General features: G+C 29.4%; 1 protein-coding gene across 1 annotated transcript in view; it reads left to right on the top strand.

The window, feature by feature from the left end:
- LOC118190347 (transmembrane protein 72) overlaps nucleotides 1-23,090 on the top strand; it is a 33,074-nt gene extending 9,984 nt beyond the window's left edge. The window contains exons 3-6 of the mRNA XM_035361055.2: nucleotides 2,939-3,010; nucleotides 7,244-7,380; nucleotides 10,968-11,073; nucleotides 12,813-23,090. Of these exons, the coding sequence (XP_035216946.1) occupies nucleotides 2,939-3,010; nucleotides 7,244-7,380; nucleotides 10,968-11,073; nucleotides 12,813-12,903 (406 nt within the window). The 3' untranslated portion in view covers nucleotides 12,904-23,090. The remainder of the gene's footprint in view (nucleotides 1-2,938; nucleotides 3,011-7,243; nucleotides 7,381-10,967; nucleotides 11,074-12,812) is intronic.
- Nucleotides 23,091-25,446: the final 2,356 nt, after the last annotated feature.

Raw genomic sequence — 25,446 nt, 5'->3', positions numbered from 1 at the left:
CATAGCCACTTTAATATACCTAGGCACCACTTTTATGACTATAGCAGCAGCCATTCGGCAGTTAAATAGGTGGTACCGGACTTCATTGGGCACCCTGCATATCCATTTTTCATTGTAAAATATAGAAAAAAGATCATATTAAATAATTGAGTTCCTAGAAAACATTTTAAATATTTTTTTATTGTAGTTTCAAGTATTATGATTAAAAAGGAAAAAAGGAGGAAAGTTAAGACATTTTGCTGTGGGACAGAGTCTTCATAAGCTGTTTCAAAAATGATTATGTGTTTCATAACTGGAAAATTAGAAATTCAATTTGTAAATATTTGATTCACTGTTATTGTGAAGGTGTAATGATTACTTTCAGTAGCATATTACAATCAATGAAAGATTGTACTGTTTCTAGTTGTACATATGCAGTATTTAGCTAATTAGGCATCATGTTAAGTTCAGTATGGAAAGTGTCACAAAGGTATACCCCCTTCCGTTCAGCCACAACTAATGGCTGTGTTGCGATGAAATGAATCAATGACTCATCTTCAGGATGATTTTTCTAGCCATGATTCTGTTGATGTATCATGCTCAGGAACTATCTTTTGGAGTGAAAAGGGTCATTTTTATCTGAATGGTATTATGACCATTCAGAAATTGTACATTTAAGCTAATGAAAATGTTTATTTTATAGGAAATGCCTTTGCATTTCTTTTAGCCTGGTGTGGATTCATTTCTAAATTTGGTACTATTCGGTTTCGAGGGCCGTAAAAAATCGCCAAACTTTTGTTGATGCCAATTCTGCAAAAAGTAATTGCGGCAACCCTAACACAAGAAAGGAAGTATAATAGTAAATAACTATCTAATATTGATGTTTTAATTTAGATGAAAGTTTAAGTTGATATAATATTTCGCTACCGAGTTATCGCTAAAGCATAATGTCATCTCGTTGGTTGTGCAAACATAATTTTCTATAATGAATGATGCCTTTTCTTTGAAAACATTCTCGGTAAAGTGCAGAATCGCCCACTTATTTGTTTGCCGCTTTTTACAAGGGAAAAAACAATTGGATTTTTGTCAATTTTCTTTTACTTTTTAAGTGACAATAGGTTGATGTGTACATAGATAAAGTCAGGGGTGTGCGCAGTGCCATTTTTGTGCAATTCTGGGATTTTTTTTTAAGTGAAAATAAGTCGATGTGCACATGGATACCGAGTATTTGCAATTCTTAAAAACGCGTCAAGCAGTGGGTGATTCTGCACTTTACCCATAATTCTATCGCAGACTTTTCATCATGGGCAATTCCCAAATTATTAAATCCATAGGTTATCAAAAAAGGAATTAAAAATTAAACTAGTATTTCAATGGCGTATTAAGAAATATAGAACTATATAAACTTATGCAATCTGAAATCAGCCCGTACGCTAGATTTGGCACGCTGTTAAATGGGCGTGTTTGCTAGATTTGGTGCTTTCGCGCATACATTTTCGCTGGAATTTTTTTACGGCCCTCAAAACCAAATAGTACCCTAAATTTATCCCGCAGCATGTTGGGCAATGTCCAATAGATACCATAACATAGTGGAGGAGGTTTTACCACAATTGCAATAACAACATTGCATGCCACCTGTCAGTTTTTATGCAAGACATTGAATTTATTGGACGTCACACACGTTAATTTCTTTGCAGACATTTTTCTGGTGAGCATATCATCAAATGCTCACTTCTTGCTGCTTGATTATCAGATTTGATTTATTCATTTACATGTCAGAGAACCTGCTTGAATATTGTTTATTCTGGTAGTATTGTGATTTTGGTTAGAATTTGATGCACTATGTCTTACTACATATGAAAATCATAATAAAGGATAAATTGTTGAACATGCTGTTCATCACCTTATTTAAATTCAAGATGGAGAAAATGTTAAGTAAATTCTTTAGATACTCTGTATGAATATATCTGGTGTTTGATGCTGTGAAACATTAGTGGTATGTTCATGAATGTCACTCCATGCATTTATACTCCTGTAAATCACTCCATGAATTTATACAAATTAGATTGTGTTTTCTTTGCTTGTAGCTTTCATATTTCTTTCTGTGATTTCATTCATAATGCTAGTGAAGGCTTTAATAAATGTGACTTTTTCCAGTTTCTTTAATTTATTATTATTTTTCTGTATCTTAGCATAAAGTATTCCTTAATCTCAATTACCCAGAATCTCATTTTGTATACTAATACTATATGTATACTTTATGTATGAACTTTAACCTTTGCTGGTTGCAGGTGCAAAATGTTTTAAACGGGCCAAATTTAATTGCAGTGATCCAGCACTCAAATCTTTTGTAATCAGTTATTATTAACTAACATGCTTAATTTATCTAGTATCATTAGAATGTGTGAAACTTACTTGTTTATTATAGAAATTTTTAAGTTAATTTTGAAAAAGCTAATTCAGCTTTTTTAAGGAAGCTGAACAACCCTTTGTTTTTATTCATATTTGAATTGGCAAATTTGAAAATTGTGGTTCTTAGTTCTGTCTCTAGTAATATATGATTAATGGTGTCAAGTGTAAGGTATTTTCCAAATTACATAATCTTCCTTTTAAACTTTTGTAGTCTATTAAGCAGTTTTGTTAAATACACGATAATGATACTTAAAAACCATTTTGTTAATCTACCCTCTTCTTATGATGTGTTGAATTTGCAGTTCTATTAGATTTTATCAGTTTATCATATCTTACCTCTGAACTTTTATTCTAGTGTTGGAAACATTAACTGCCTTTATAGATGTTGTGTAAAGCATCATATTTTTTATACATTGCAGTGCTCATAATATCATTGCTCATAATTATTTTTTATACGTTTTGTTGTTTTCTTCATTAAAATCATAGCTGACTGTTCAATCTAATAAATATTGTTTTCTTTTTATATATAATTTGTTTTTAATTCCAGATTTATTGCTGTAGTTTTAACAATTCTTGAAACATCATTTGCTGTTAATATTTACTTGGATTTTATCATCAAGTAAGTTCTTTTACAGTAATTTGATCCCTCTCTTTGAACCTTATTGTTGTAAAATAACTTAGCCACAAGAATATTTGTTCTTCTCCTTTATAATGTTAAATAAATATTTGCAGCAAACATATTTCTTGTAATAGTTACATTATATAGTCAAAGTTTACCCCTTACTGCTCACACTTGTCAATATCAAGGATGTATGTTTTATTCCTATATCTCATACCTATGAAATTGCTAAACTGAAAAGTTAAAGAAGTTACATATTAAACAGTACAAATTCCTAATTATATATCATGCTTGATAGTTTAGATCTTGTTCAAAAAATTAGATGCAGAATGGATTTGTATATGATTTATTTTAGCAGATAATGCTAGATTTAGGCAGTTTGGAGATTACTGTAGTGCTTTATAAAGTCAGGTGATAGACGTTTCTAAAATAAAAATTGTGGTATTGATGTATCCAGCAGGGAGTCAGAGATAAATGTATTTTGTATGATACAGGTAATGAATTTGAAGACCCTAGTAATGGAGCCATATTCTTATCTTGATGCAAAGGGCAGTTTCATTTACCTACTGCTATAGATCATAAAAATATTTTTTATAATATAATATTCATCACAGAAATGTTTAAGTATCTAAAAATATTAGAAAACAGCATAATTTTATAGTGTTATGTGTATAGAAAACCCAACATTTAGGTCTTTTTCGTAAAATTTCATGTCTTCCCCCATATCATCTCAGTATTTATCTTCAAAATAATCACGTAATTCATTTGAAAACTGAATCATTGTTTAGTTTCATCAATAAAAATTTTTGATATGTCTGGCACATAACTAACTGCCTTTGGCAGAATAGCAGTGAGCTTTAAGTAAACTATCACTTCCGGTTGATCACTTGTAAATAAAATTTTTATTTATTTATGACTCATTATTAATTATAAACACTATTCTTTTGTTATTGTTCTGTTCTTCCATACAGTGGACAGTGATAACTATATGTGCTCATGGGCATATCCGTTCACATGCTTTGATTTGGAAATATCCCATAGATTTGTAGTTTAACCTCTGGCTATATAATGTTTTGGATTCACAAATCAATGAGTTAACAGTTATAAGATTTTTGAAGTGGCATATCTTTAAAATGTAAAAGCAGGATATCTTTAAAATTCCCATTCAAGTATTGCCATACATTTCATTTCCAGTCATCTCTTGGTTTATGATATCGGCATATTAAGTTTCCTTAGTAAGATGACCAATTTCTTTCTGTGTCATTTTAGCTTTATTTATTAAAAATCATTTTCTTTGTGCCTATAAAACTCAAAATTCAATAATGAAGTCACAAAATTTTTTAAATCAGCATCTTTTAGAATTTCAAATAGAATATTAATTGTTGCCATGCATTTTTTTAATATTCGCTATATTATTTACATTTACTACATTAGTACTTTAAAAATAATACATAGTGATAAGATTTAATAGCAGCAACTATTTATTTGAAAAGTGATTCAACACAAAAGTTGAAACAAACTCAGAATTGAAGATTGAGGCTAACACATTTAATTGCTTCATAATAAGAGCTCATGTTTATCATGAGCTTATTCTCAGTTTATTTAGCATAATACCAAAGATTCATTTAATGCTTATAAATGTAATATGTTGGTCCCCATCACATTCCTATTTTGAATACCAAATTTGAGAAGCTTTGGATTATCTCATAATATATTTTTTTTACGTAAGTCTGTAAGAGCTTCAAATGAAGTATCATTTCCGATTGATCAGTTTTAGCCAAATACCAGTATTCTTTTTTTTTGGGGGGGGGGCATTATATAAGTCTTAATAATAAATATTAAAAGTGAAATTTTTTGATTATATGTTTAATACAGTTTTTGATTGAAAAGTGTTATGGGCTTCAAGTGAAGTACCACTTCCGATTATTTATGAAAGGCTGTTAGGTGCTTGACATACACTTCCAGTTGTTAAGTTTGACCCAAAACGAAAAAAGTTGTTACACTCTTAAAGGCATGCAGACATCATTGTAAAATTGTGTTGTGCGAACCCTAATTTGAGTTTATATACTGAAAACTCACTATTGGATTTTTGGATCGAAAACATTATTTATGTATAGGCTGACGGAAGGTAAAAAGTGTATTTGTCTAGTCATTGGGTTTGCTGAGACGGGAACTATGAAAAACATGCAATGGCCTTGCCAGGAATTAAAGTCTGAACTCTCAAATGCCAGGAATTGAAGTCCAGAACTTCAGACATGGTTCCTATCACATCACAAAAGCACATGGTTAGGAAAAGAAAATATTGTACATTCTTCACTTGACAACTAGGGAGGAGGAGACATAGTTGCTAAATACTGGTAGTGATAAATTCTAGTTCACCTCATTTTTGTTTGGGTGCCACTGCAGAGCATATATTTCTATCTTGATAGTCAAGATTTTTATATTTTTTGGAGATGGAAAACTGAGAGAAATTGCCTTTGCTGGAATTTGAACTCCAGGCCTACCAATTGGTAGTTGTGCATATCTCCAGTACATCATGAAGGAAGGTGGTAAGAAAGGATAAAATACCTTATATATTTTTATGAGATGCCAGTACAAGTTTTAGAGAAAAACCATTTAAATCATTTTACCATCACCTTTTTTATCATTTTATTTGAAAAGGGAAATTTTGGAAGGTTCCAAAACTGTTTTATTTGTATACATGCAGTTATTAGAAGAGACTTGATAACCAATGTAATTATCTGGAAAGGAAAGTAGTTAAAAAATCCAGAAGATATTTTAACACTGTAGTTTATCATGGTTTTCATATGTATTTGTATTAAAATTTTTCTAAATTTCATTATTTTAAATTCTAGATCTATTATGCATGCAACTGTTAATAGGTATACTTTCTACACATTTCAGAAAACTGAAGCAAAGCTAGTCTTCCAAAATCTATAAGTAGTTTAAAAAAAAGATATACAGTCAAAAGTCGTTAATTCGGACACCCATAATTCGGAATGATCTATAATCTGGACCTCAAAGCTACAAACTATCTGCACATGCGTCGCATTGATGCATGCGCGTAAGACCTTTAAGGCTGCGCATAATATGTTTACGCATACGCATTTCATGTATAGCGGACGGTATAAGCTAAAATTATCTAATTATCTATTTCAGTTAATGTTGCAGATTGCGTTGTTCCTTAATCTTCGAATTGGATCCGGCTTATTATTTTTTGCAGACTGTTAGAGCGATTTTATAAAAGTAAGCTTGAACTTTCGATTATGTCAAATAGAATTTCCAATGCTGGAGCGCCCAAAGGATATACAAAGCGAAAGTATGTTTCGATGTCCATCAAACAAAAAGTGGAATTGCTGCAAAAAATGGATAAAGGTATGAAGAAAGTGACAGAGAGGTTAGTGAAAACGAAAAAATTTCGATTGACAAGTAGTCGGTATTCTAGGCACAGCAATTACAGGACTTGAACAGCGGAACTTTGTAACTGAACAAGAAATTATGTCTGTTTATATAGAATTAAAGAGAAAGTATTAGCACATAAAACAAAGCAACTTAAACAACTTACATTGAAAGAAATGTTAAAGTAAACAATGAAATATTAAGGTTTTTTTTTTTTTTTTTTTTTTTTTTTGTAAATTTTGATACCTTTTAGATCATAATTGTTCTTTATTTCATAAATTATGGTTTCATATTTTTAATTTTAGAATTTCTGCATGCCATCTTACAAGATTTAAACTGATGATCTATAATCCGGAAAAATCGATAATTCGGAATTGCCAAAGTCCCGACGAGTCCGGATTAACGACTTTTGACTGTATTTTTTCGAAGTTTCTGTGATCAAGCTTTATTTTCAGAATACAAACACAGGATGACCCAAAACTACATCGAAAGTGTATTGCTAAATGCTTACATTGCATTTTTACTCTTTATTTCAGGTTATTAATCTGTTCCATATATTTGAAAGCAGATTAATGAATATTCATTGAGGAAGAGAGTAATTAGTTGCAAATCAGCAGTATATGAATCAAGAACTGTGGCTTGTTATCATGTTAAAAACAATAGGAGCAGGGGTAGAACAACAAATAAAAAATCAGAACATCTTAACATCACATTGAGTTCTTTAATGCTTTATCCAGTGTCATTTCATAGTTAATATTATTAGATTTTTAAAGCTTTTTATATTTGCATTATTGATATGTTGTATACTAATGGACTACTTTATCACATTTATAGGGATGATAAAAATTTATGCTTTCAGTGCTGGCAGCATATTCAGTGGTTTGATTTATGGAAGAAGACAATTTTATATTTTTTCTTGTCTATTTTTTGCTTTATAAAGCCTTATGAAATGTGGCTAGCTACAGTTGGAGGTAAATAAGATATATGTTCCTATTATGTTGTAACATTATATTAGACATACTTTATAATTCTATATATGAATAGGTCTTTGCCATACATTCTTTCAGTGCCATGGTACACAATGATTTGTCATACAAGTGCCATACCAAGAATGTAAATTCTTATTTGTGTGTGATTAAATGTTTTTGGGAAAAATTGATTTTTCCTGTCCTGATCATCATCACATGTATATTTTGTAATATTTTGGCATTAAATACAGTATCATTACAGTTTTTAATTCTATATTAGCTAATTCAGTCTCATTATATACAAAATACAGACTTATATACTTATACACATTTAATTCAGTACCCTTTAAATTAGGGGTCTTCAACCTTTTACGCCAGAGGGCAACATTAATAAATTCACAAAGATCCGCCGGCCACATGTCTGTCAAAAATATAGTGTAGTCAGAAAGTTTATATAAAAAAGTGAGGTTTATTTTATAAGACTGCAATTGATTCTAAGCGAAGAGATAGTTTGATTACATTGATTGAATTGAAATTTGAAATTGAAGCTCAAATTGAAGTGATTTGTATATATACATTGGTTCCAAAAAGTTAAATGGAAATCGAATTAAAATGTTTTAAAATTTTTTTTAATATGAAAAAAGTATAAAGATGATTGTACAGAACGATGTTGCAAAATGCATTTGAAAAAAAAGGAGGGGGGGGGGAACTTACATTACTGGCGGGAGATGGTAGTTACTTTAGTTTTAATGTGAAATATGACATTTTTTTGCTTGATTTAAGTTTTAATATCCGGTTTAATCTGTGTTGTTGCAATTCGTAAAGTTTCCTCCAAATGTCTGTCTGTCAGCCGTGTTCTTGTTTTTGATTTTAGGATTTTCATTTTACAAAAAAGCTGTTAAAATATGTAGGTACTGCCAGAGATAAAAGACATGAAGAGTGCATGTTTATGAATTCCTGGATACTTTGTCTTCAGTCATGTACTTCAAATAAAAATCAATTAATGTAAGATTTTCAAGAAACTTGCATTTTACTGCAGCGCCACACTGTAAATCTATAAATTCTAATTGAAGTTCAGGTGGAACACATATTACATAAAATAAAGTGAAACTTTGAAAAGTTTGTAATTTTCAGAAATTTTTTTCCCAAATAATATCAGGCATGTCAATACAAAAATATCAAGAATAAGAGTTTTATATGACAAAAAGCTGACAACTGAATTTTTCTTCGAATTCAAATGTGGGTCCACTAAAATATCTTCAGCGGGCATCCCGTGGCCCGCAGGTCACGGGTTGAAGACCTCAAAGAAATGGGTACTTTGGAATTAGTCATCTCAGTCAATAGTCAAAATTGGAAGATTTAGTCTTCAAGCTTGGTAAATATAATCCTGAGATTTTTAACCTGCAATTTAATGAATCTAATTTTCAAACAGTTTTGATTTCGATTATTGTAATAACATCAATTCAGTAATTGTTTCCCTAAAATTTTAACTAATAATCAGAAAAAAAAAAAAAAAAAAAAGGAATTTCCTGTGATATTTGTAATATGCCATATTTTTGTTTTCATACTCACTTTTGACTGTGTTATCTTGTTCTGTCATTAATTACCTTCCTTTTATATGTTGGCAATTTTTAACATTCCATAAATTTTAAAATAAAAATTAGATTCTTCATGATGACATTATTCTTTTGCATTCATTATTAATTTTTCTCTAAAGTTTTGACTGTATTTAACTTACCATTTATGAGAAAAGAAGCAGTGAGAAATTTTTGCACTGAGCAAAAGTATAAAAATGGCCACCAATTATGTATAAGGAAGCTGTGCCAAAGAGTGAAACAAAACACAAAGAGGAACAACTCACCAACACAGCATATAAGATGAGACAAAATATTTGCTTCTTTAATAACAGCGGATGTTGAATTATCACCTCCACAAATGTAAATAAGTATTATTTCAGGTTAAATGTAAATAAATGTTACTGATTGTTAAATAAATAGGTATTTATATATTATACTGTCGGACTGTGAATATTGGCTAGCATCGAATCGTGAAAATTGGCTGAGATCCCATCAAAATTGCGACAGTTGTTTCTACAGAATTCTCAAGGAAAGGTACTGATGCTTTTTTAATTATTAGGCAATCAGTATTTGATCTGCTTCATTTTTATGTTTCTTAAAAGGCTTTCGTGGATTTTTACTGTTTTATTAGGCACTCCAGTTTTACAGAAGAACCGCCCAGGTGGTATAGTGGTTAGGGAAGCTTGACTGTGATATTGAAGGGCCCAAGTTTGAATCCCAGAGAAGGCATGGACGTAAAATTGTCTGTCCCTTTATAGGAGGTAATGGTGGCCACCTATTAGGTGCCTCCACAATCAAATGGCTACCACTTCAGTCCTTAGTAGTCGCCAATGCCGTTATAGGCAAGTGCCTGCCATTGGGGAAGAAAAATAGTTTTACAGAAAGCTCTGTTTAGAATGCTATTTCATGCAGATAATTGTTTTGATCTATTAATATTTTGTCGGCCGTACTCAGCTGACAGTACCCATTCATTAATACACATATTTTTTTATTATAGGATCCCATGACATTGAAAATATTCTGTTGCTTACTGTTCTACAGAAGGCAGGTTCCAAGTTCTAATAATTTTTTTTTTTTTTTTTGGAATACAAGAAAAACATTATAACAATTATTTTATGTCTTTGTTCATAGAATCAAAATGTGGGTTATTGAGAATCAACCAGGCTTTATCAAACAAAAGTGCAGGTATTATTAGTGTGTTAAGTCATTATTATCCGTAACTGATGCTAAATTGCACTGCTTGGCAACACAGTCGACAGAATAATACATAAGTACCGATAAATGTTATTTGTTATGTTCCCATATTAATGTTTTTTATTTTTTGAAATTTGCTTTACTGTTTTGTAATATTTTACCAAAATATGCTCTGGCTGCTTTAATACGGAAGTACCAAGAAATGTGCTTTTAACTGTATTCCTTGGGGAAGTATCATCCAGATTTATATTGACTTTTTTAGATTTAAAATTTTGATTCCTTGTCCTGAAATGACTTTTGAAAATGAAAATGAAATTTCAGGAAGTAAAAAAAGAATTTTGATAAACATTCATTGCTGTAGTTTTAAATTTAAATAAGAAAGAAGAATTTTAAATTTAATTAAGGAAGAAATAATTATTTCTTTATTCTGTTGCAGGGGTTCCTAACCCTATGCCTGTGGGCACCATGGCGCCCATGGATTGCTTAATGTGTGCTTGCTGTGTAATCGCAATAAAAATGTTTTAGTTTTCAATAAAATTCTATGTGAAAGTTTTCTCATTTTTAGCGAAATAGAAATTGCTTCCAACACAGATACCAGTACAAAATGAAATGCGACCGATCCAACTGTAAATTCACCTTGAAAAAGTAAATGGTTTCTGCCATCCAGCAGATATTCTAGAATGTGTTCTTATGGACAAAAGGGCTGGGAACCCCTGCTATATTGTAGTCAGACTATTTTATTGTAAAGAATACTTGGAAACTGTGAAGTCATTTAATGTTGAATTTTGTCTTTTATCAAAAAACAAAATTTTTTTTTAGGAAGCATGTTAATTGTATTAGCCTTATTATATCTCATCTTTACTTATAAAGTGCATCTAACAGAACAGGAAGCTTTACTGTATGATAAAGAATGTTCGTATGATAGGTATGTATTTTACAATCTCTTATAAATTTTATTAGTTTATTTTACAAATAATTGCAGCTTTTTTTGATAATTTTATTTACTCTGTAATTATGATATTCATCAAGTTATTATTTTATGAAAAATTTCGGTATTTTTTAAATGATTGTTGAAGTATAATAAAATTTGTATTTCAGTAATTAAAAGAGTCTTGAAAGATGAAATTTACAGATTACAGAATTACAAATAATTTTTTATTTCAGGTTACAAAATATAGGATGACAAATATTTTTGCATTTAAAAAATATTATTAACTGTATATATTGTCATTTAATTTGCTCAATTACTGATTAAATAATGTTGGGTTTATTGTTGTAAGTTTTTTGTACTTTTTGATTATCCACACCCTTACAGAAAAGCCATGGAAGAATACTGATGAAGCAATGAACTGTGTCACTGGTTATTTGTAATTATTTGTCTTAGCGTTATCACTACTGATATTTGAATTTGTTACCCGATAACTACTTTACGATAGTTTATAAGTTTGTGTCTATAAGTTAATAGTTTATAAGTTAACGCATTACTGAGCCAGCTTGGATTAAAATTAAATTGTTTAGTCTTTGACTACTAGTCCACATTTTTAGTTTGAATTTGACTATTCCTGTTTAATTGGATCACCATAACCTGTAGTAGATTTTGCTAGTATAAGAACATGCATTTATATTCTAAGGTCTTTTTAAATAAGAGGTTCATTTAAACCTTTATCTGACTTTGTAGTCATTTTCAGACATAGCGCTAATTTGCTTCACATCTGTCAGGGGTTTTGGACTATTTAGCTTTTATCAGATCAAGTAAAACCTCATAGGTACATAATCAAGAGATTGACAAGTTAGGAGATAAAACACACAAAAACTAGTGGGAATATTAGTTTGCATATAGAAACAAATTTCTGATTGTTAGAAAAGATGCTTAAAGAGAAGGAAATTGATATAAATTAGCCAGAATGTCTGGTAAAGCTTCATATTAAAATGATGCACAAATATCGTTTAAGAATATCGAGTTATTGCCTTTGATTAATCTTTACCTTGATCACCAGATATAGCACAAAAATGTAAAAGTTAATGTAAATTTTAATTCTTTGCATCTGTTGAGACATAAAATAATACAAAACAACTTATCACCTCTGGTGCTTTAATGGCTTATCCGAACCTTAAAATACATTAACTGGGTTATAACCCTGGTCTTTTGTGACTGTTTACATTTCTTTCATCAATCTATTTAAACCAAATTCTGTGCACAGAATATTCTACATATGTTTCAACAGCGATATGACAGTAAGAGTAACCAGCCATATTTAAGCAGAACTGGCTACAATGTTGTTATTAGGCATCTGTTTGTCACTTCTTCAGTCTTTTGGAATGTTGAACTTCTTAAAATTGTGGATTTCATAAGCAGCAGAGAGTGGCAAATGTTCATTTGTCCCTTCCCCTTTATCTTCCACTATAATCACGTGGCCAACTTGCATCTTACATCATCTGCATAACTTGTTTCGCTACTTATCCCCGTATGTAGCATTCAATTTACATATGTATACTGCTGAATCTTCATGGTGTTGCATTTTCTATGTCAGGTAGTGTGTATACTTTTATGTATCTTTTCATATTATGTATGTATTGTACTTACTTTTATTGATCTTTTTATATTATGTGTGTTTTTGCTAATTTTCACATTTTCTTAATTAAATTGTAATTTATTTTTCATAGATTTGAAGATCTTCAAGATGAAATCGATGACAGCCTTCCTGAACCTAACTGTAATAACGTTGGTGATCAGGACACAATACTTCGTGTGTGATTAATTTTTGCCTTCAGAAGTATAAAAGTAAATAATGCAATAAGCATTTTATGCTTTTCCATGTGTGGTGAAATAATGAAATGCTATCTGTGCTTGCCTTTTGATGCCTTCCATTTTTGAAAGCCCATTCTATTGGACTTTTTTTTTTTTTTAATTTGTGCAAAGCATGGACTATATGTCAGTCTGAAACTTCATCGAAAAATCTCAATTTTATGTAAATGAGACATTTTCCTTCTTGCTGTATAATATTGAATTCTTTTTTTAGTCTTACTCAAAATGCTTTATTTTCTGTATTTTTTCCCAGATATTTCGAGTTACTTTTTATTTTTTAAATGTATGAGTGTGCATTTAAAATGCATTTTTTATTTGCTATATTAATTTTTAATGGTTATATCCAATTAATGTTGTTGTGATTAAACAGTCATTGAAATTACAGAAATTTGCTCAAATGAGAGTTTGAGTTTAAGATTTTATTTTGTGTATTTCATTTCATTCTGTGATTTAGTTAAGAAGTAATAATTGAATGAAAAAATAAGAAAAACTGATAACATTGCTCTTGATAACACTAAAAGATCAGTCTCGTTTATTAACAACTATCAAGCAAAATTCCGCTGTCAAACAATTTAACTTTCTATCATATTATGAGATATAAGTATAGATAACACATTGAAAATGATCATCAATTAACAGAAACGCATTTTCAAAGTGTTAATTTTTTTTTTTTTTTTTTTTTTTTTTTCAAATGCATAAAATTTTATATCAGTAGAATTATTTTTCAGTGTCTAGGTTTGGTATTTTTATCAAATTCTTTTGTTGGAAATATTCACCATTTTTTGCCTTTTTTAATAATTAGACCTACTTTGCAATATTATACCTTATGTTAATATTAATATTCCCCTTAATACAGATCCTCTTAATTTTATCTGTTAAAGTAAAATCTGAATTACTTCAAAATTCCCTAGAAATGTAATTAACTGTGGAAATTAAGAGCTTCCTAATTGAATTGACAGGGTGTGCCTTTGTTTTAAAATGTTGTTTATATTTGTGTCACTGATAGTTGTGATTTTTGTAAATATTAGTTTTAACTGCCATTTCTGTAGCAATTAGAACTTATTAATATTGCTCTGTTCTAAAATTTAAAAGGAATAGTATAGAGCAGCAGTTTTGGATGTAGTTGTTTTGATACTCAGCGCTTGGTGTGCATCCATAAATGCAGATTTTCATCTCACCAGTTAATGAAACTTTATTCATTATAATTCTTGGAAATGCAGCTAGGGGCATGAAGGATTAAAAATAATTTCTGTGATTATTATTATAAGTTTTGTTTTAGAGCACTGTTAGAAGAATTCCTATTTGTTTGCCAAAAATATTTTTATTGGTGTTTTGAAATAGTTAATGTTTTTACTTCATTGTGGTATAGAAGGAAAGTATAGGATATCCCTGTCCCCCGAGAAATTTGCTCAAAAAATAGGAAAAAACGTAGCATAAATTTGCTTTTTCAAATACAGAAGGATTACAGATTTTTAGTCTTCCTACTTCTTTTCTTCCTTTCTATTCTGTTTGACGTGTTATCTTCTTTTTTATTCTCTTATTAACTTGGGAAATACGATGATTTGCAAGGGATACTGTACTACGTATTTGTAGTAGTCTGCAAAAATAAAAACTTTGTTGCAGCTTGCTTGTGTGCTTGTCAATAAGAGAAGTGCACTAAAGATGAGATTTGCAATTGGTTTTAGAATATCAACATTTAATTAGCGAGCTGACATAGTAAATTATCCCAATAGTCTACATACAGTCTTAGGTGAATGACTACAGCTATGGAAAAAAAATCGTACACCAATTTTATGTACTAAATTTTATTTCTGGTAAATGTAAAAGTGAAGTGTAATTTTAAATTATATTGTATTTAAAAATGTTTAATATATGTAAATATATGTTTAATATAATTTAGGGATTTTTCTTTAAGAATAATCTAGTATTGTAGCTTATGAAGCTCTTTTATGATAGTATTTTGAAACTACCATAAATTTAATATTATAAAATTGTATCAAAAAGTTCTCTGACAATCTAAATACTTTTTCTGATGTAACAAAATGTCAAAGTAATAAAATGTAGTAAATATGAACATACTTATCCAGAGTATTCCCCCCCCTATTTTGAGAAGCAAAATGCTTCAAAAAAAGAAGCGCACATATTTTCTGTAATTATTTTTACATGTCTTGGTCACATGCAGCTTGTGGCATTTTAGTCCTAGCAATATTTGAAACTATAGGTGATAAAATATCACATAGATGTTTTCTATTCAATTGCTCAGTTTATTAGTTTTAAAATGTTTTTAAGTTGATGTAGAATCTCATTTTTGGTATTTAAATGTTGTCTTTTTATACCTTTGTGACGTCCTAGTGTAATCAATTTTAAGAATTTTCGAAGAACTTGTATTTTGTTGTTAATGTGAATGTTTTAGTTTTCCCACTGTGTGTATTATTTAGTTTAATAACTTTTTTTTTTTCAATTTTAAACATATCAATGTGATATGTTATTGCATAGGAATGCAGCTTAATTTTGTTAATAATTTTATGTAAAATTTGTTTAACAATTCTGTTTAAATTCTCACTCTTGGGCTATTTGATATTATTATTGTTATTTATTGTAAACAGCACAAGCTGTGTATTATGAATGTAAAAAAGCAGCTGATAACTAAAAAATTTAGTGACACCTGGCAGTCCTTGTATATATATATATAAATTTTGCTTACATTTTATGTACTAAATCTTAGTCTATTAATATTAACCAGACTTTTGTAGTCTCATGTTAAGTTCTTTAAGTGGAATAAAGAGGAAAAATTATATTAATTTAGAACGAATTATTTACAGTATTATTTTTATGATATTTAACATCTTTTTATGCAGAATATGAATTCTGTGTATGCTATTTATAATGCAAATTTTTTTTTTGTTGTTTCAAAGGTAATGTGATCTGTAGTATTTTGCATTTTTTATAATTTTTATTGAATTAAATTTACCTAAAAAAAACTACCTAGTATAAAGTTTTTATTTTTTAAACATAAAATTATGCTGTGACCAAAGAAGTTTGAGTATATTATTTAATTAAATGCAACTTCCATTTGTAATTTAATTCTTGATGAAATATACATGTTAATTTGCTTTGACCTAAAAATTACATTTCATATATCTTGTTTAGGGACTGTAGGTTTGAAAATAAGAAATTTTTTTAAGTCTTTTGGTTTCTAAATTTTTGAAAATGAAACTTATTTTCACAGTTGATGTGTGTGTTAGAGATTTAAAATATATTTAAATGAAAAGTTAAATGTATTTAAATGTGTTTTCAATTTAAAAAATGTTTGGATTTGAGTTTGCTGTTTTCAAAAAATTCATTTTCATACATTTTAAAAATGATCTTTTCTTCCGAAATTGAATCATATTGATTGCTTATGAATTTTTTTAAGGATTTCAGTTAATAAGTTTGTCTTTAAGAAATTCGATGGCAAATTTAAATGCTGAAATCCATTTTATGATTCAAAATATGTATAAAATTACATGCATGTGTACAGATGAGAATGATTTCAATCATATTCTCTATTGAATAATTCAAAAGTGCTATATTAAATGGTAATCGTACATAAGTTTAATATTTCAACGTACATATTTGTTATTTTTAGCTTCATAATTGCTTCACCACATTGTGTAGTTGTTAATGAGGAATCATAAATGTATTCGACTTATTATACTAAATTATAAATGTAGTTGTTAATGAGGAATTATAAATTTATTATAAATGTATTTGACTAATACTTCTATAAAATTCAGAAACTATATCTACTGATGTTATTTCTAATGATTATTTCTTTTATGTATTTATTTATTTATTTTTTTTTTTAAATTTACTTTACTCTAATTTCTTCAGATTCCTTTATATATGTGATATGTTGTTATTTGTAAAAATTTGTTGAATGGTGTATATTCTATTTTAAAGGTTAAAATTTATTCATATGTAAAAATTAAATGTATAAATTACAACTTAAGTTTCAACTTTTATTTTTGCATTATTTCCCCTTATTTTCATACAGTAACTAATATAAGTATCAGGGATTTATTTTGTGATTTTTGCAGATCTTTATGCTATATTTTTGTGATGGAGTTGAAATATGAAGAATAATTTCATTCTGGCCAGATTCAGTAGATTAGTTTTGAAGTCAGAATGCAAATTTCTTCTTTTCTTTTTCTTGGATAGAGCTTTTTTGTTTAATAAATTGATAATAAATTATTGCTGAATTGCAGATTAGTATACATTTATCTTCCATTTATTTACAAATTTATTAATGTCATCATCAAAAAATTGTAAACAAATTCAAAAATACTTTTATGTAGTCTTAAGATTTAGTCACCAGTTGTGTGAAAGAAACAGAATGTTTCAAAACTAGCATAGCTTTTTAAAGCTTCATTTTAGATATCTGCATAAACAAATGAAATTCCATTCTTCTGTTAATTTAAGAAAAGGAAGTTTAATGTAAGAATCTTACTGAATTTGAATGAAAAAATATTTATATGTGCGGGTTTCTTTACACTGTCATATTTAAAAAACATGGAATTATTTTCTCTTTCTACCATTATTGTGTTATAAAATCATCTCATATCATCCATAAAATAGGCATGTTGTGCAAAGATCATGTTGTATAATGATGTAAATAATTTTACTTCAAATTTTCATGTTTTCGTATATAGAAGTAGTTCTTTAGGGTTAATAGAAGTTCTGTGCTTTCAAATGCAACATAAAATATCTTTGGGAGTTTAAAAAAGTTTTAGATTGCATTTATTGTAAATTCCATAGAGAATTTCTGATGATTTTTAAATGATGTGGAGCAAAATAGGAGTATTTTTTCCATTATTCTTGGCCATAGTTTTAGTTCCAGGAAACTGAAATTTCAATCACTGAAATATATTTTTCAAGCATATTTGATATTACCATATCCAGAAAATAATTCGTACTTTACTGGCTGTTTCTGTGTGTATTTCCAAGTTAAACAATAAATTAAAAATATTACTTATATGATTTTTTGAAAAGTTTAAATATTACTTATATAATAAATATTATATAATTTTTTGAGTGTTCAGATGGTTTCTGGATTTTTTAATAATTTCATTACTGTATTTTAAACTTTTGGGTAGGATCCTTTGGCTTTGAAGCTTTGCTTTCCCTATATGCATGAACATAAAATTATTGGAGACAGCATTCTTCATTGCTTACAGCATAACTTGTTGAAATGACAGAAACATATTATCCAGCATTTTCGGGGAAAATATTGTCAAAGGCTATGTTTACTGTTTCTGTGGCATCTCTTCTGCTTCACCTTGGCAGTGATTTTCAGAAGCATGTTTCTAAATTCTTGATATGATCATTCTATTGCACTTAAATTGTTTTGCACCTTTCTGTAACTTTTCATTGTAATTTCATCGTAATTGCACCTTTCTGTAACTTTTCATTTTCTTTTGATGCGTCTAAAACTGGACAATCGCAACTCGATCTTTAGCTTAATTTTTTTTTCTTCATCTTACAGTGAGTTGATATACAACTGAAATAAAATAATTGATTTTTATCAGCAGATAAAATTAGGAAAATAGGTATAATTCGTAATAATTATGTTAACCTAAAAATTAAAAGATGTCTCAAAACAAATGACTGATGTTGTGAAACATTGATTGTGATTAAAGACTTTGAAGTTTTGCACTACAGTGTAATTTACAGCTGCATTCGCTAATAATTCCCATTTAAATATTCACTTGCTACTATTATTTATGGGGCAGAGGAAGTATTATTCTACACATTCTGGGAAGCATACAAAAATGAAATAATTTTTGGTAAAGAAACACTTATTATATTAGGTATTGTTAGGAAATTGGAATTACAAATTAATTGGGAGATAATTTATATCAGTTTGTAAAGATTTTGTATAATATTTGAGTGACAATATTTTGTTTCAAAATCATGTTCATAAACTTTTATAAAATATTATTTTGCATTACTAAAGCATAGATGTTTTTATAAGTGGCTTTGTTTTATTCCTTTTTGTAAACAATTTTAATTACCTTCTTAGTATAATTAAATCCAATTATCCATGAAATTTTCATATTTCTTGATATTTATTTAGATATAGTCATAAAAAAACTTTATGAATGTATTTCTGTTCTGATCAAAGTAATTCAAGTCTTGGTTGCCTAGCTTTTTATTTCTGCATCCAAACTTTGCAAAGATTGGGCGAAAATTTTTATAGAGTTTTAAATATGAAGTATGATAAGAATTACTGTATTCTGCTTGCAGTAGTATTAATTTATTTTAGGCTCTTTTATTTTGATAATTTAAAAAAAAGAAAAAGAAAGCTGAATAAACTTTAAATGTTTTGGAGCTTATTTATTAAAAATAAGGTATTTCAATTCCTTTCAATTTGTTGACTTGTATATTGTTTTCTGTGTATGTAAACTGTGATATGAAAACACATTTGTTGTCTTTCTTCTTATGTCTGCTATATAATAATGTTGTTTTTCTTTTTTTATGTCTGATATATAATAATGTTGTTAATGTTGTCTTTCTTCTTATGTCTGCTATATAATAATGTTGTTAATTTTATAAGGTAAGATAGGGAGTTCTTTTGCAATCTTTTCTTGATGGTGTAAAAGCTTTTGCATAAATTAGTATCGTTCTGAAAATCCAAATAAAACTGCCATGAAGAGAAAATTATAGCTATATGAAATTGCACTGCTAGAAATTAAGATTTTGACTAGAACAAAACTTGGGAATTTTTGGTGTGAAGTAAAAATTTTAGTGTAGATAATTTGGATTAAATATGGAAAATCTTATAATAACGTGTTAGCCAAAGTTGAACTCTTTTTATCCATACTAAAGTGGCAAAAGTATTTCAAATTATTTTTGAGGGAAAGGAAAAATGATGGGAACTATTTTGAGCAGCGAAAGATAGAAATTAATACATACAATGTTAAGCAAAAGAATTTAAAATAAAATATATCTTCTTTCAATCTTTTTTTCTTAAAAGATTTTGAGTAACTTTGTCATATTTCATATTTAAAGAGTAGTGTACTAACTGCCATCACTTTGTTCAATGAAATGTATAATAATTTGATGTAAAACAGTTGTTAATCTGTTATTGTATCTACAAAACTGTAGTATAGTATATTCTGTTTAAATCGTATTGCATTTAAATTAAATTTATTATAGAAATGTTCATTAAATATGCTGTTATTTTGTTGATTCAAAGCTTCAAATTTTTATTTGAAGGTTTAAGTTTCATGTTTGTCATACAAAGGAAGTCTTTTGTAAATATTTCTAATTTGATATTCTTCCCTGATAAAGTAAATAAAGAGCTTCGTAGTTAACGGTGTTTTGTAATGTACAGGGTTATGTAGTAGTTTTTGGCAGTAATATAATTATTTGTGATTGTTAATAAACCAAAAAATGATAACTTTGCTTTTCAAGGTGATATAATTTATTGAATATGAATAGCAAATATATATATATTTTTTTTTATTTTGCATTATAGTTCACTGCTGTGTTTAGTAAATTTTGAACTTTAATACACAGTTTGATAATTGCTAAGGAACAAAGATGTTTTTCAGAATAATTAATATTGGCCATTAATTAAAGAAATGAAACTTAGTAAAGCTCCTTTTTTTTTTTAAAATACAAAATATTACAAATTTCATCCATTGAAAAATGAGATAAAAGAAATACTTGGAGTAATTTCAGATAGTTTTGGAAAGCACTCCATCCCACCAGAATGATGACAAATATGTAAGGCACTAATGCATATTTTGCATGAAACTGTGGCAAAGAATATGGGAATACTATAAAGAGAATATGAACTCCTGCATGGTTTGAGGAGGGTGATTTCTTTGTGCTCTGTGGTATTTAAGTGTGGTGAATAATGCAGGATGTTCCATGCATATAGTATCTTGCTTTTTCAGAATTCTTCAGTTCTCCTGTCTGGTATATATTGTTATTCATGAGCAGAAGATCTGACCAGCATTTCACAGAAAAGGCAAACATTTGCTTAGGAGAATTTTGGTGCAATATCCCGGGGTTTTAACAGAACATACATCAGATGAACTGGAGCTATTCCAATGTGCACAATGTCTGCATGCACAGAAACTTTTATGACTGAAACAATCAGCTTCATGAATAATTAATTATAGTAACGAATTCTTTTTTTTTTTTTTTTCTTCACACTAGCTGGTTCAGTTTCAGTGTTGATGGTGAATTGGGAGCCACCTGAAAACATCCCCCTTGACCACTGTGTTTGAGCCTAGTGAATATGTTCATTACTGTTATCAGTATGCATATAACATGTTTCTCTTTACACATGCTAACATGACTTAATTGAGAAACAGTTGTGGTAGATATGCACATACCAGTAGCAGTTGTAAGGTCAGCAACCATCTGGCTAAGAGTAAGATTTTTCTTTTCTCCAGAAAGTGATCATATCTGTCTTCCTGAGATGTGGCACACCTTCCATGGCCACCAGGATGTTCTTGCAGAGCAGTTCCACTTTCAACAGCATTTTTAAACCTTATCATAATACTTTTTTTTATCATACCTGTTGCCATGGCAAGTTGAGTGACACTTTGCCATCTCTGAAGCTGACTAGCTGCTTATGTGATATTATAAACACTCAGATGTCATCTTAATAATCATTCTGCAATCGATATTTGCTATGAAAAATGAAAAAAATCTACAACACCCTCTTCAAAAACTTAGAATGTAGTTGTCCTGTCAATCTTCACTACTTGAAATTTGGATAAGTGTTCATGTGCACTGCCTTTTATGCAGATAAGAGGTTTTGCTATATATACTTACATTTCAACTACTGTATGGTGATCGAGAATATGTTTTGCATAAATGATTTGTTCCTTAGTATTTGTCAAGCAGTGTAAAAGTTATGTTTTATGTACCTTATTACACTTTTTTCATGAAAGGTTAGTGTAATTCTTCTTATTATTTAATTACTGTGGGTGCATTTTATAAATGTACTAATGTTATATAGATAATGATTTTAAATTCAGAGATAAGAAGATTGAATTTTAAATCATCTTTGAAAGGTTCATCTCTCCCTAGGAGCGTAATAAAAGTATTTCTGTTTTAAAAATATAAAAATCCAGTGTGAGTAATATGAAGAAGATTTTTATTTATTTGTATATTTTTCCTATTTCAAAATAGGTGTATTTTAAAAATTCAAAATGAAATGCTTTTTTTTTTTTTTTTTTTTTTTTTTTTGTTGTAATGTGGATATAGTACTAAAAAAACATTTTCTGTTCTAAACAAAGTTGCTTAAACACAGCAAAACATGTATTTCTATTATTATGCAAGAAACCATCTGTGTGTTTCTTATTATAACATGCCTTGAGTCTTTTAATGTATACATATGTGTATGTGATATAAAAATTGCAATCTAGTATCACTAATTTTTAATTATTAATTTCGGATCTCAAATATTTATAGTAAATAATACTGAAGCAGTTATGAGATAATTTTATAAAATTTTGAGCAATTAATAGTTAAAGTACATGCAGTTATATAATTATTCAACAATTTTCACACTGCACCAAGATTGAGATTGTACTTAACATAATTAATATAAGTGACTTTTATATTTTTTGCCTTTTTTTACATATATGAGTGACTTTTCACAGTTAGAGTCAGTTTTCAAGATATTTTGCCCTCCTTCATAATTTAAAATGTACCAATCATTAATTTAATAACTTAGTTTATTATTTCTATTTTTATCTATTTATATTATCCTGATGCCTTTTTGTTATGAAGGGAATAAATGTCTGTAGAAAAATACCTCTTTATAAAAAACATGTGTGATCTGAATTATGTTAAAAATAGTCTATAATAGAGTTTATTTGTAATAATTTATTTAATTTTTTTTCATATTTTGTATTATGATCTGAAATTTGGTGTTCTTAACAGCTTATTGAAAGTTATGTGTCACAGCTGCGTATAATTTTACCTGGTGTCATATTGTTAATTTATAAACCTAACAGTTATTATTACGTGTGAAGATGCTTTGCATATTGCCAAAAATTTGTTAGAAAAACAGTATTACACACTTGCCGAATATTGCTTAATAAATAAAAACATTTTTGAAATAAATAGAATGTTTCTACTCTTTCTTGTTAGTATATTTTTTCTCTATACTTTTTTAGACTTTCCTAAGTAACTAATCGAAAACAAACTTTCAGCTTTGGCATAAATTCGAAGCATAATTCTTACAGTAGTGTGACAGTGCAAAGGAAGTATCGTAAAAGCAATTTCAGAATGGTGTTTTAGCTAATTTGCTTGTAAGAACATTAAAATAACACCTGTAAGTATAGCAGCATGTATTTATGAAGATAAAAGTGCGAAGGTTGTTTGTCAAAGAAAGTCTGAAGAATATGGTTCTCTTTAGAAATTTTCTGCTTTTATGGAGAATTGTCTAAGGGATTCTGTTAGATTTATGTTGAATACGTTGTTAAATTATCTAACTTATTATATTAGTTGAAATCTGAGGGTCAAATTTTATGCTTTCAGTACTTTAATCCATTCAGCCACTGTTGAAAAGAAAGAATGTAGAGGGTGCTGCTTGGCAGCAGAATGAAGGTTCGTCCACCTAATAATAGGACAAGTGTAAATATGTGTATAAACGATATAATAAATGGTAAATGAAAATGAACTAATGAATGTTTTGTGTTCCTGTACGGACCGCCATGGTTTAATGCAGTTTTTTTATAGCCATCACTGAACACCATGTATATAAAAAGTAGAAAAATATTTTAAAAGCAGTCAAAACATTAACTTTTGGTTTTAATTTGTATTTCAAGGGAAATTAATCTTTTAACAGCCAAATACTTCAAATAGCACTTAATGATTGCCAAAAATAAAACTTTAAAATGCAATAGATGTACAAAATAACCATCGTATGCTTATAGTCTGTTGCTTTAGAATTGGCATTTCAAGGTTATTTCTTCTCTCCCAGCCATGGTAACAACTGTTGCGGGGGGGGGGAGAGTCTAATCCTCTTATTTGCTAAAATTCCCCCTGTGTGGTGATGATGAAACTGGTTTTGATCGTTAATGAATAGATGGTCGCTATGACCTTGAAGAGCTTATTTTAAAGTAGCAGGTTAGGTTATTTGAATATGGCAAAGCCATGGGGCCTGTCCACTTAAGAGGATGGGTGCCTTTGTGGAGAACTTTCTGAAGGGAGCTGGCTCATATTCATGCTGCACATGGAAAAACCAACCATGCATCCAGCCTGTTTGAACCCAAAGATCGAAATATCAGTATTCAGTAATGTTAACCACTCGGCTTTTGGCTACGCCCCTTTTGTTTAGACACAGACAAGTCCTCAGAGTTAAAAGTGAATAATACTGTCTGTGTTAATAAGAAAAAATAATTGTTACATTATATTATTTGATCATGCCATTATCTTTCTAAGGAATCCTTTGGGATAGATTTTCTTATAGAAACTGGCTCACGTTATGTATGGAGAAAACCTTTAAAACGCTCTTGTATCTTTTCAGTTTGCCAGAAATTGAACCTCAATGAAACTACCAGTGCTTAACGGTCTTTCCTGCTCTCCCATTGAAGGGTACGAGTTGTTAGAGAATAGACTTTCATGAGAGGGGCCAATCAGATGGTTTATTGAAGTGAAAAGTTATCGATTTGCCATAAATTTAGTATTTTTATTAAAATCAGTATTTGTATATAGCTGCATACACGTCCATCAGTCGCCGAATGACCAGGGCCGTGAAATGCGGGTAGTTCTTCCAGGTAATTCTTAGCTTTCTATCATCTGTTACTGTACGCGATAGTTGCAAGAGATTTTTATGATAGTTCTCTTGTTCAACGTGAAAACACAGCTATTTCTTTTAAGAAAATTCTTCCACAAGGTATCTCTCCCCACTGCTAAGCATTAACCATATAGGCCACTTACGGCGTTTCATATTCACGAACAGGCGCCCAAGACCTGTACTGGGATACAGTTATAATTTGGGAAGTTGTTTTGCATAGCATTCAGCAATCGAATCAAAACTGGTTCTTCCTCCAGCGATGTAATCAAATCTTGACTTCTCGAATTAATTTCTGTTCAGGGGCGTAGCTAGAGTTTCCAGTGCCCGGCGACAACTGAAGAATTTGTGCCCCTTTCTGTGTGCCAAGAATGGAAAAAATTTCGTAGCATCAATTTGGCGCCTTGGGTATTTGGATGCTGCGCCCGGGGACAGATGCCCCCTTACCCCACTCTAGCTACGCCAGTGATTTCTGTCGTTGTCTGTTTAATATTAAGCTACCTTCTTGCCTTAGAAATGCTGATCTCAGCCTAACTTTCAGCTGTGTTGGACGGATTTTGTTATGCTCTGAAAAGCTTTATTGCAGGTTGCGTATAAATTGGTTCGAGAAAGTCAAAACTTATATCTTTTTGAAGCTCTTCTAAAACTGCGTTTAATGATGTAATTTTCATTTTTCTATCTACAAC

The sequence above is a fragment of the Stegodyphus dumicola genome, chromosome 2 (assembly GCF_044657685.1).
Source record: "Stegodyphus dumicola isolate Sdum_Otavi_A_Nest chromosome 2, ASM4465768v1".
Classification (NCBI taxonomy): domain Eukaryota; kingdom Metazoa; phylum Arthropoda; class Arachnida; order Araneae; family Eresidae; genus Stegodyphus; species Stegodyphus dumicola.
The sequence above is the reverse complement of the archived record's forward strand: the minus strand, read 5'-3'. Positions and strand labels throughout refer to the sequence as shown.